This window comes from Bombus vosnesenskii, unplaced genomic scaffold (genome assembly GCF_011952255.1).
Source record: "Bombus vosnesenskii isolate JDL3184/JDL3185 unplaced genomic scaffold, Bvos_JDL3184-5_v1.1 scf7180000016274, whole genome shotgun sequence".
Taxonomy (NCBI): domain Eukaryota; kingdom Metazoa; phylum Arthropoda; class Insecta; order Hymenoptera; family Apidae; genus Bombus; species Bombus vosnesenskii.
Window position 1 is genome coordinate 3,086,802 of NW_022884343.1, and position 13,236 is coordinate 3,100,037.

The following is a 13,236-nucleotide window of genomic DNA, read 5'->3' on the forward strand; positions in this document are numbered from 1 at the left end:
AACCCCTTGGCATACAATGACGTCTGAGAGACGAAAATCAGGCGTTTTATTTAATATTGATTTAATTTAATAAAAAATGTTTAGTTTCTTTACATGTTTTGAAATGTATCATACTTTATAGAATTACTAATTTATTATTTTATAATGTTACTTAATTACTGTCCATTAACATTATATATCAACCTGATTAAATATTATACAACAATGTAAATTTCGAAACAAAATGTTCTGTTTCTAAGCTTGCATGTAACAGTTCAGTTGAGCCAGATTAAATAGTATTCTTCGGACGCATCAAATTCCATTTTATTTGTACGCTAAGGATCATTTTGCGGGTTGTTTTACTGGTTGAATATACATAAATATCCATTTAATTTAGTGTATTAATGATAATTATGATTAGATTGCGGATTTTTATGCATCTGTAAGAAATTTACATCTATAGGAAATCTGTAAGAAATATTTGAAAGTACAAAATTGCGCAGAATGCACATAGTATGAACGTTTCCAACGAGGTTCTACTTTTATAATTATATTCTCAAAAATACGAATTTGCATAAAAATCCGCTGTATAATTATGATACTTAATTTATATAGGATATTCCTATAGAATGTACATAAATGTAAGCAATTTTTGAAGAACTATATGCGTAATAAATTAATATATATTTATATAAATGTTGTATTTATCGCTTTAGAACCGTTATTATTTGAATATTATCGACAGATCGATATATAACATATGGGATATAAACTTTGTATACATATACAACAGTGTTTACTAAATAATAAATAAATTGTGTCTTTTATAGAGAAGCTTTTATAATAATTATTTCAGATTTTTAATGTAATATGGACCCAGAATATTATTCTACTTTGTACAAATGGTAAGTTTTATAAAATTTGAAAATTACTACGAAGAAATTTTAAGGTTAAATAAATAATAACTCGTATTTTATTATTTGGTTTTATGTTTCAAGGTTTGAAAAATGTGGGATAATATCAAACATAAGAACGCATCTTCGTCAAAATTTAATAAATGCATTAAAAAACAAAGATGTTGTTTTAAAAAATGATGAGCCCAAATCTGCGAAACAGTACGTTTATGATTTACTAGTAGCAGAATATTTATTTAATCACAATTACGCATACACACTATCTGTATTTGCTAGTGAAGCACCTCTGTTAATTAACTTTTCTACTAAGACAGTTCAAAAAACCGATGGCAGCAAGGAGGAGAGTAATGAAAAATTGCAAAGTGATTATATATTACATGTTTTGGAAACATTAGGTATCAATCCGCATGATCCTAAAGGACAGTATGTTATATCGCAGTACATAGAAAATGATATGCCTTTGCTTTTATGCATATTAAAGTGTATAACTATGTTTTCCTATAACATACACAATGATGTGCCTATAAGAGAAAATATATCTCTTTGTAATGAGTCCACGCAAACTGAATTTTCTTGGCAAGCTCACAGTTTATATGTAGAAAAATTAGTTGCATTGAAAAGGAAAATATCCATGCACAAACAAATAGTCGACAATAAGCTGCGCAAGAGAGAAATGATGTTAAAAGAACAGGCAATGTTCATTGAGCAACAACTTGCAACATTAAATATAAAATTGCATCAAGTTCAGGTAATACAAATTTTTATTCTACAATTAGTTCAACTGAAATAAAATAACAAAATATAAATCTTTTTTATAGAATATTATGCATAATATGAGTTTGAAAGAAAAACAACTAAAAGAAAGAAGGCAAAATAATGAACGACAAGTTTTGCAAAAAGAAATGGAATTAACATCAAAGGAAAGATTGTTGTTACAAGAAGCAGATAGGTATAATATATGATTTATAACATTAATATTCATAAAATTAACAATTTCTTTTTTGTTATTACACATTCTGATTTACATAGATTGCAAAGGGAGCAAGATGACCATAAAAAATTAGAAGAACAATTAAAAAAAACATGTGATCAGAAAGGTGTACAAACTGAAGATCTGGTAGAATCATCTAATCGTTATTTACGAAACATTGAAATACAAACAGATATTGTAAACGATATAAAACAAGAGGATAAAATTGAGGTTCTTACTAGAGAAAAGGAAGAATTAAATGCTCTTATCCAAGATCAACAATTAAGAATAGAACAGATAACACAACGGGCTCTTCAGTTGTCTCAACAAGTAGAAGGAATACGTTCATTAAGACCCATTAACATAGAAGTTTCAACTCAAACTGTTAATACAAATACAGTTATTAGCGAAAGTAGTTCAACGGAAGATATTCTCCAGGATGCGAAGATGAGACTTAAACGTCTAGAGGAAGAAAGTTTGAAAGCGGATCAGTATTATTATAATTTCATCAACAACTCTCCATGATATTATAGTTACAGTAATCTAATAGAAGTAAAATGAAAAAAACTGAAAAAAAGATATATGAATGTAATTTGTATAATAAAATATTTATGCCGATTTTTTTTATACAGAAAGAAACGTAATATTTCTTCTCGATTATTAAGGAAGAATCGGGAACAATAATGAATGAAACAAGTGCCGCATCAATGAATTTTTATTGCGGTGATCGATAAGTCCTATTATAAATTATATAAAATTCGAATCGTATGTACAAATTTAAGACTGAATAGAACATGTACCAAAGTGCTTTTGTTACCTACTTTATTTTATAAAATTGGACGTTAATATAATATACAATTTATTCGCTATCTTTTTTCTTTATTATTTGAATTCTACCTTAATTACATGCAACACCAAACGTAGTATATAAAATGTTAAGTCAAATTTTTTCCATTGTTGTACATCATCTTCGTTTGGGATCCGAACTTCTCCTAGTACTCAAAATTAAGGATCATATTTCTCTATTTTTTTAAATAATTGAAAATGGAAATTTTCTTATGTTATTAACTGCGATATTTTCTCTGCCTATTAATATGTATCGTCAAAGGATATTGTTTGTCCCGGCTTTCGCGGCCCTCCCGTTCATGAGTACGTTCCTTTGTGTAGGGTGACTTTTCCTGAAAATACATTCTCATATGAATCTTCTGAATGCCATGCTATCCTGCAATTGGCGTTTGGGTATTTGATAGTATCACCTAGTTTTTCTGGTCTTTGCTATTGTCTCCCATTTCGTCTTTTCAATGTACTCGAAGCGGACGTCTTTATCAACTAAGGGGTCAAGGAATAGTGTTAGAAAAATGATTAAAAAGTTAATTTATGGGCAGAAATGTTTAGGACAAAATGTAAGACTGATGTAACGGGATTTACGAAAAAAAAGTGTGGCACGTTCTTTACGAAATGTGTTATCTTCTACGTTTCTATCAATAGGACTGTTACACGCAAGTCTCTTTCAAGTTCTTTATGTTTTCTGTACATATGGGAAAGACAAGTAATGACCTACTTATGACCATTTCAACAATACGCAAATACCTTAGAAAATCTATTCAATCGAATATAATACGAATGAAGTATTCGAAATTATTCGAATGTATCTTAATAAAGATACAATTTCTTATATCTTCGATACATGAATAGTGAAAAATTTCAATTAGAATTACTAACCTTGTTATAATGATGTTTTTCCCTATGCTCCGGGATATCACCATTTTGATGTGTTCCTTTTGCTGAAAACCATCCTCATTATTTATATAAAGAGATTGATGTTAGAACAAATTTTATATTATTTGAAAAAATGTTTACCTTTCTCATCATCTTTTCTTCTTTTTTGTTCGGTCGTGACTGCTGATTCGTCTGTCCTATCCTGCAAGATACGAAAAAACTAGAATATGTTATTAATGTGTCATTTATTAAAAATTTGAGGCATACCCTTTTTCGTGCAAATTTCTTTTCTCTGCGCAATTCTTTCTGTTCGTCCCTTATTTTGCCTTTACTCGAGCGCTCTTTTTTGTCAAGACTTCCCTCAGCACGTCTACCCTCCTGTTAACATTAAAAATCAAATTACACAAATATATAGGAAAAATATTATTGTAAAATTTAATAATTCTCACCTTTTGTACATTCTCAACTTTTCTTCTTTTGGCATCTGAAATTAAAGATTATCGGTTTTGTAATTTGGAATAAATTGGAATATATATACATGTAATACACGTATTTTTTGCCTAAGTACTTTCTTTTATTGTGTCAGCAGTTGACACAACTTTATATTCTCTAAAAGATATTAATGTAATGGCAATATTTAGAACTTTTTAATGCAAACCTCTATCTGATCCATCTTGTGTGGGTCCAGAACTAGCACTACTATTTGATACACTAGAAAGGTCACGGTCTAAATTATCTACACCACTGCCATAATAGTGTTCCTCCTGTAATTAAATTAATGACATGACAATGCACTTATTATACTATATAGAATAATTTTTCAACCAATTTATAGTTACTTTATAGTATTTTCGGTCTTTTTTATCTATTGTGTCCTCTTCCTTAATCTCGTCCTTTTTTAAATGTTTATCTTTTCCTTCAGAACTTTCCTTGCTTTCTTCTTTTTTTCTAATTTTTTCCGAGCTGTCACTATATTTAATAAAAGTTCGGTAAAATCTTCTGATTATTTTCGAAGTAAAAATTGAAATATGTGTCGCTCGACTTACTGATGCAATTGATTCGATGCACTTCGTTTTTCTCGTTGATCCTTACTCTCTTTCTCTATCCTAGAGTCGCCGTTTGTAATTTCTTTACTCGATATTCCATCGCCAGCTTTATCCGAATTATCACTATTTGAAGTATCTTGTGCTTTCCCAGTCTATTAGATAAATATAAAAATTGATTTTTAAGTAAGGAAAATAAAAATGAAATAAAAATAAGGCAGACCTTATCCCCTACGTGATGAAAATCTGCTTCGCGAATCATGTTTGGAGTTTTGGCTTTTAATTGGCCACTGTACGACGTTGCTAGTACGTGCAAATCTTGGCGTTGTCCACGTTCCTCCTCTCTCACTTTTTCTACTTTACGTTCAAGAATTTGAGATAATTTTGCCAGAACAGGGAAATGTGGTAATATTTTTATTAATATTATCAAGGAATTTCTTATTTGTACGTAGTCCTTAGAATCCAAACAAACTACAATCGCCTGTATAAATGATGCATATTAATCTACAGTTAAAAAAGAATTTTATCACATAAAATCATTACCTTTGTAATTTTGTAATGCCATTTGTGACACACGTGTCTGTAATTTTCAAATCCTACCATATCATTGGCTTCAGAGAATTGATTGCTAACTCGAAATTTTGTTACAAATCCCGGATAATTGCTACATTCCTAAAAGAAAGATAAACATATAAAATCATCTGGATTTATTGAGTATGTTATAAAATAATATACCTTATCGAATATGGCTTTCTCAGAGTGCCACCTCATTACCGTTTCCAGCATGGCGCATAAAAATCTTCCATAACGATTCGCTTCGTTTTCGGTACATGAGGTAACTGAATATGTTATATCACAGAAAAGCTATAAGATTAAATATTACGTGATAAATAATGCAATATGTAATACATAAAGTGAGTAAATTTCTAATAAAGTATACACTTACTCTGTCATAGCAAAGAAGGGTTGAAAAATTCGCAGTCTTTAAAGAATGTATAGTATGAACGAATTTGGCGCAATACATGGCATCCACGGTTGTAAATGTACATCGAGGAAACAGACACAGTTGTAGAAATTGCGTTATCGTTTCATTTTTCGCTGATTTTGCGCTTCGAGATAAAAACCATGTATCTTTCTCTTGTCTAATAAAGTGATATTAATAAAACAATATTATTAAAAAGTTTTTCCACAGAGCATATAAATATTAAATTGAACAAATTTTACCTTAGATATGCAAATACTTTTTCAACGTGCTCTTCCTGTTTTCTCCTTTCATCTTGTAGTTTCTCAATTAGAGTTGTATATCTTTCTTGCTCTTTCTTTCCCTTGCTGACATTCTGAAAAAAAGAAAAAGGTATATTAATTTAAAAGCGAACTATAAAAATCGCTGCTAGAATGAAAAGGTATTAACACACCACATCTTTGGAATCGGCGCTTTGTGCCGCGAGTTGCTTTAATTTGTTAATTTCTCTCTGGTAACTCTCCACAGGAACATACAAATCGTACATAGATAAGGACCAAAATGTCACCAGGAACTGTGGCGAGATATCCTCCCATACTTTCAATGGATGTAAAGGTCTGACTGACTGAGCAACAGGTGCCATAACTGCTTGTGCAGCTTCTGCATACTTTGCTTGCTTCATAGCAGTTGACATCTTTTTGTAATTTGGATCAGCTTTACGTAGGGCATCATACTTAATCTGAGAACAACATGTAAAATTAGATCTGTTCAATAACAATACTTCCTAAATTGGTGATTATATCTTTATCAATTAATGTAATCACTATTTTCTCATATACAATTGTAATATTTATTATACAAGAAGAAACTTACATTAATGGCATGTGCAAACATTGGTCTTGCAAGAAAAAATGCGACATCAGAATGTATATGATTGTCCTGGAGCATAGAATGTATGGAGGGAAGTCTTTCTACATATTCATCTACTGTCATAGTGGATCCCAAGAAAGTACCAAATTGAACTAATGTATCTTGGCACTGATCATATAGTTTTCCTATGATTTTAAGTACACAATTTGCAAATAAATTTTTTTGTAAATATTAAGAGAATAAAATATTAAAAATATTATTATAATGCTTACCCACGAGTTTAAGATGAGATTTATCTGTTTCCCTATACACAACACAGTGTTTTTGCTGTGCCATTAAAAGACATAGTGCTACAGCAAGATCATGTTCAGCTAGAGCTTCTTTTAAACGTTGCGATGATTTCTTTGTATTGCGTACTTGACTGAAGTAGCCAGCCTGGAACATTTTGTATAATTGTAAAACATCTTTATAATAGATATTTATGTATAGTGTAATTAAATATATTAATGAAATTACTTCATTTTTTAATAAGTCTCCACCTGCCATGGCATCTAACTGATCCGAAGTCATCTCCTCAGCGGCTTCGATACCCGCCATCTTTTGTACTATTTCTTTCAATATTAATAAATCTAGGCTGAAAATAAAAGTGAGCAATAAGATAACTATTATTTATCTCAAGTTTATTATTCCCATTGCGCAATATTACGCGGTTTTCGTAGGCATTATTATGCAAGATACTTTACGAATACTACTATCGATACTTTACAAATAAAAATGATTGCTAACGAATACTTTTAAATAACTTTAAAAATAAAAATTGGAATATGATAAATGAAAACATAAGAAATGAGATTATTGCGTAAGAGAATATATGCGTAATTTTAACAGTTATGAGATTTTTATATAATGTTATAATATAAATGAACTTATATATCTAAAAATTATCAAATAATTTTTCTCTTTTTCCTTCATTTTTAAATCTATAGCGATAAGACTTAAATCCTGTCTCCGTATTTTCTACAAAATACAAATCTACTAATAATGCTATTTTTTAATGTATGACAGATTTATAATCTGTGTTAATTCTTTCTTTTTTTAATATATCTAGTGTTGTATTTTGCAATAAACATCTCTACTGTTCCTTTGAAAACTATTATAAGGAATCCTCATTTCATACTTTTTATTGCAGAGATTCATACATTTGCTTAGCCTTTATCACCTTTTGTTTTATATCTGTTCCGTTCAAATTATATTATCCAAAGCCTTTTGTCCATTAATTAAAATTTTAATATTTCTCTCTTTTTTTACAAACTTTTTAATACCTAGGAAGAAAAAGTACAATTCGAAATATTTTAATATGTATGCAACATGCTTTATCAATATTAAAATCTCTTAAATAAATACCAAAGCAAGTTTTACTACAACAAATATTCAGTATTTACCTTGTCCTTCTAGGCTTTCATAGCATTAGTGGCAATATTTCTCACTAATTGTATTCTTTAAATCTGAACTCAGTAGCTTTTTCAGCTCTTGTTCTACTTAGATATCTTTGATCAAACATTTCTATCAAATACTATTATTCCATGTTGTTGACATCTTAAGATAATTGATATTTTTACGGTGTATAGCTCTCTTTTTATCAGTAATAGAATTTTAAATTATTGTATTTAATATATTATAAATGCGAGTTTCTCTATGATCTTTATATTTGCTTGCAAATTATAATATTCGATGCTAAGGTGTTTCATTTTCCTATCCATTTATCTTTTACTTACACAGGTTGATTCAGTATTCAGTATCTATGTTTCCCTTTCCCACAACTGTTTTTAGTCATTTTTTCAGTTTCCTTTATCAATAAAATGTATATGAACGTATATGCCAAAAACCATTTATATCTTATTATAACCAAAATAGAAAATTCGCATTTCGTAAAAATATTGCAATAATGGATTGTTAATACAGAAGTGCAGAATAAAATCCATAAAATTTATTCCACTGTTCTTCAATTATTTGTATTTTTATTGAATTTTAAGTAGCTCAATATATAAAAAACAAAAATATATTACAACCAAAGATACGTTTTAAAAAAATGAAGAGAGAATCTTATATTGCCACACGTTTGGAATCATCATTGGTAAAGTTCCATTGCAATGAAAAGTTTGTAAATTTTATTTACTCAGTGATACTAGATGTTTCCATTTAGGAACTATTATGGCAGAATGATAGTGTATGTATGTTCACTGCAATTAAAAAGTCTTCATAGTATATTTGTTACAATTCGATTGAATTTTTTTCATGTTTTGTGAGCAATAATTATTCTGAAATTACAAACAGTGCATCAAAATTCGTATATAAATCTTTTTGGTTTCTTTCGAATATCTCTATTGCCATATTACACGTGGTACTAAATCACACATGTTTAAAGAAACTCTCTATTTAAGAAATACACTGTTTGTCTGGATAAATCTTAAGCAGAATTGAAATACAATTGATAATTTCTATGTATTCAAGTGTATGAGCCATAAGAGCATAACATATATTTAGTAAAAGCTTTCTGTTGTTAACGGAAAAAAGTTCGTAATTTATTAATGTAGTATCGTGGATGAGAGGCCTAAGAGATATCAGGCAAACCATAAACAATGTCGCGAGAAAACCTAAGTGCCGACAGGCTCATCAATGTATCGCCGGTCCGTCAATCGAATAGTTACGGGGACATGACCCTGGTCACGAGCGGTTACAGAACACGTGCGTAGTGGGGCTTAGAGAAAAGACAAAGGGATGCTAAGGGAGAAAGACGAATTAACAGTCAGTGTTAGTTGAGAAGTCAGAGAATGTGAATCGAGAAGTCAGAGAGTGCGAATTGCGTTGTCGAGATAGTGTTGCTAGCGTTGTCGAAAGAGTGTAGTCCGCGTGAGACAGAGCGTTGGAACCGTGCTGAGGAGAGTTGCAAATTAACTATTTAGTTGTCTTAATTATAGTACGTTATTGTATTTAGTTCACGTTAAACAAGTATTGTTTCCTGTTTAACCAATATCTGTTTAATCCATTTTATATAAACTAATTGTAGTAAGATCCTACATTAGGAAAAATCAAAAAGGGATTAAGAATATCACATTAATGATAATTATTCTTAATTAGCTTAAAAATTTCTGAACTTCCCGCATTATACTCAATATTCAATTAAGTAATTATTACATCATAAAAATGAACGAGAACTTGTACAAAATCTAGACAGTTACAAACTAACTGAAAAGAAATTAGTTTCTTATATACAACGTACCTTTTTTGTGCTTTAAGTTGATTAGCTACATACTGCAGCAAACCAGTAAGTTCAATATTATACTTCTTAAATATGGCTCCACAAAACGAAGCAAGGGATTGGAGCCAAAGAGATATGCTGGTGCCATCATGTTTAAACCTATCTCTGTCAGCACCAGCTAAAGCTTCCACAAGACAGTAACCAAGTACATCATAAGAAATGTTAGTCAAATATTTTAGGGAATCTACAACAGGTCCTGTAACACACGAAATAGTAAAAATTATTTAAAATGAAAATCTCCAAGTTTACGAATGTATCATAAAATTATTTACATACCTATAAGATTATCATACAATTGGATTTGTATAAGAATATAATCGAACAATACACCGGGCGAAGAATGTGTAAGTTGCCGACCTCCACGGGCTTTATGGTTTCTTTACTCACTCTTTTCATGATAGACTTAATTTTCTTTTGCGCATCTGCTCGTTTTCTTAAAAGAGCAGCATGTTGTAAAGGTGTATCGTTTTTCCATCGAGCATACAAACAATATCGATTTTGATATGGATAGTATTTCAAGATATTCCACAATTCTTCGGCAACGCAACAGTTACAGTCCATAAACGATAACGATGGCAGTAACGCCACATCGAGAATAGTCAACACGTCGTAATACAAATTGTTATTTTTATCAATTGGTTGCTTATTGGAATCTAACGGACACTGTTTTATGGCATGACACAATCGCATGATTTTGTACATTAGAACAGGATCATGATGTAGATTGGGACCAAGGACTATAAGCATTGGTAATAATTGATCGTGGATCTCCTCGAGACTCTCGATTAGTTTCGGAGCAAGAGAGCTCTTTAATTGTGGAACTCTCCTACCTTGTAATTTTGACGATATTATACAATTTCTGAAATATAATGTAGCAGGTACAGTAACAGAATTTAACTATAAAAACATACTCTAAATTTGTTTAATTGAATTCTCTGTAACGAAAGTATTAGAATGGAATTTACTTGCGATAAACGGGTTCGATAAGAGATTGAATCATTTTGCACAGCGCTAATGCAATTGGACGTTGATCGGTGAAACTGTGTTCGGGTAATCGATTGAATAAATTTTGTGCTACTTCCCAAGCTCCTGTCTCTAAAAGTGCTTCGCATAACCCGAACTTCTGATTACTTGTGTATTTATCCTTTTAAAAAATAATGGCGTTAATAAGATCTTTAATAAAATATAATTATACCTGTTTAGATACCTGTGGAGTTTCTTTCTCCTCTGGTACGTCCTCTTTGTCTTTCGTAGAGATTACGCTTAATTTGCGAACATAATCTTTCGCCTGTTTCATTGCCTGTTCGTGTTCTTTAATAATAGTTTTATCATCTGGCACCAACCAAGGCAATATATCATCTAATTTAATAACACCATGTTGTAACATGAGTGCAGTGACTTTTTGCAATGAAAATGGAGTAGCATTGACGGTTGAACAATATTTAAATCCTAAAACTTCGCAGAGTACCTGTTGGTCACTCATATATGACCGAATTAAAGGGATAAAAAGCGCATCATCTTGAGGTCGATTCTCAAAAGTTTCTAATAAAATATCGAGTACCCTATTAGGGTCAAGATTAAAATATCCTAAAAGAATGATATACATATAGTTCCATCCATTTAAAATATACAATTCAGAACATATAGGAACAAAATTTTTTTACCGATAAGAGACTTAACAATTTCCAATATTGATGCTACTTCACTTTCTGGACGTTCCTGATTCAATTCCACTATAAGTTTAGAATATCCTTCGCTTTCCTCCCGAAATAAATTAAATTTCCGTTGTTTATAACTGTAAATAAATATTTTATATAGATTTCGCTTCATTAGTTTAATTTTTATATTGAATATTTTACTTAAACAAATAGGAAAAAATACATACTACAATTTTGTTTTCACTTTAATAAATTTGATTTGGAAATTCTTGTTTTTTAAAGTTCCTACATCTTGCAATGTATCAATTTCTAAACGTTCCTTCAATATTCTATCTGTGAGAAACTATATAGAAAGCAAATGACAAATTAATTATGTCATTAGAAATATCTTAATATGTAGCCAGTAGTTCAGTCACTTTTGTTATCCTATAAAATGATACCTTTTCTGATTCTTTTACAAGATAATAAAAATTATTCCTTTCTTCATTATGTGCTTCCGCATCTATCAGTGTAAATATATCCACTATTGCAGATGGTATTGCTCCATCAATATTCTGCAAATAAATATATTTTAAATAAAAGAGAACTAAAATAGACTAATAGTTGTAAAAATGAATTACTGTAATATTATCATTGACCATTGATCTTACCGTTAGTTCACCTAATGTCTGAACAACATTGTCCTTTTTTATGTTCCCACGGATTCCATTTGAAATTAATTCGTATAATCCTCTTCTCCATTCTAAAATTAAAGAGAACACCGCATAAATATGTTAAAAATATAGAACTATCAAATGATAATTATATATTGTAAAATGTATCTCAAAAATGCAATTCCTCATAATTTATAATTTACAGTTACATATATCAAAATTAAAAATAATGCAAAATTAACAAAGAACTTGAGAATCAACTTTTTATTAATTTGATTGAAATACAAAATAGTTCAAAATTATATTTTATTCACATATATAAACTCTTTTACTTTTTACAATATTCAATGCGTAAAACAATTTTCCACTGAGGTTTTTCATTAAGATATGTATTTGCATAAAAATCCACACTCTAATTATTTACATTCATAGATAAAAGAATATAAGGAAACGTTGGCGCTTAAATACATTTCATAAATTTTTACTTTTCGGAATATATTTCTCAGATAACAAACAGGGAGAAATATTTTCTATGTGAACATCGTTTATTTCATAAACAGATGGAAACGTTGATGATATGATAAGTGTAACATTGATAGATTTCAGCGCGCGTAAAATTGTCACTTTGTGTGGAAACATGGCTCAAGCTGTTAAGAGAAATTCTTATAATCTCACCTGCAGTGTTGCCTTCCTTAAATTTGTGCTTGATTAACTTGAGGCTGCAAACAGTTGTTAATTGACAATTAACTCTTCAGAAGAGCGAGAAACAGGAGAGATAAGTTGCAACCATCAATTGCACAGAAGTATGCAATATCAATTCAATATTAATCGAACGCACTTTCGGACGTTAACCACTTACAAATCATTTTTTCCATGTTTATCCCATGCTTTCCATATATCTGTATTCCACACTTTACCAGCCATTTTAATTCCATGAAAAGCTTTTTTATAATTAAAAACAATTGTATCAACATCACAGGTTAATAGACTCCATTTTGCACCATTGCAAGCGTCCTCGAAGCTATCGTGGCGCGATCTTTCTTACGCCATATATTATATCTAGACTGGTATCCTTATTGTTAAAATCTTCCTTCTACTTTCCAGCTTCTTATATTGGGTTTTTATTCCTTATACTATATTATATAGATAT

General features: G+C 30.1%; 2 protein-coding genes across 2 annotated transcripts; one reads left to right on the plus strand and one right to left on the minus strand.

The window, feature by feature from the left end:
- Positions 1-31: 31 nt before the first annotated feature.
- Positions 32-2,732, plus strand: LOC117242325 (Golgi resident protein GCP60-like). The gene is made up of 4 exons (XM_033508883.1): positions 32-884; positions 978-1,641; positions 1,712-1,842; positions 1,923-2,732. Exons 1-4 carry the CDS (start codon positions 850-852, stop codon positions 2,386-2,388), a joined length of 1,296 nt encoding a protein of 431 aa, XP_033364774.1. The 5' UTR covers positions 32-849; the 3' UTR covers positions 2,389-2,732.
- On the minus strand, positions 2,710-13,129 carry LOC117242323 (THO complex subunit 2). The gene is given in 29 exon segments (XM_033508880.1): positions 2,710-2,858; positions 2,977-3,041; positions 3,586-3,647; positions 3,724-3,784; positions 3,850-3,960; positions 4,032-4,066; positions 4,241-4,346; positions 4,422-4,551; positions 4,629-4,780; positions 4,849-5,106; positions 5,169-5,297; positions 5,361-5,489; positions 5,572-5,767; positions 5,850-5,962; positions 6,041-6,325; positions 6,460-6,641; positions 6,729-6,891; positions 6,973-7,090; positions 9,737-9,971; positions 10,052-10,133; positions 10,136-10,634; positions 10,741-10,919; positions 10,983-11,362; positions 11,440-11,570; positions 11,661-11,776; positions 11,874-11,987; positions 12,084-12,175; positions 12,762-12,805; positions 12,946-13,129. Coding segments are annotated over 29 exon segments (4,263 nt in total). The 5' UTR covers positions 13,011-13,129; the 3' UTR covers positions 2,710-2,827.
- Positions 13,130-13,236: the final 107 nt, after the last annotated feature.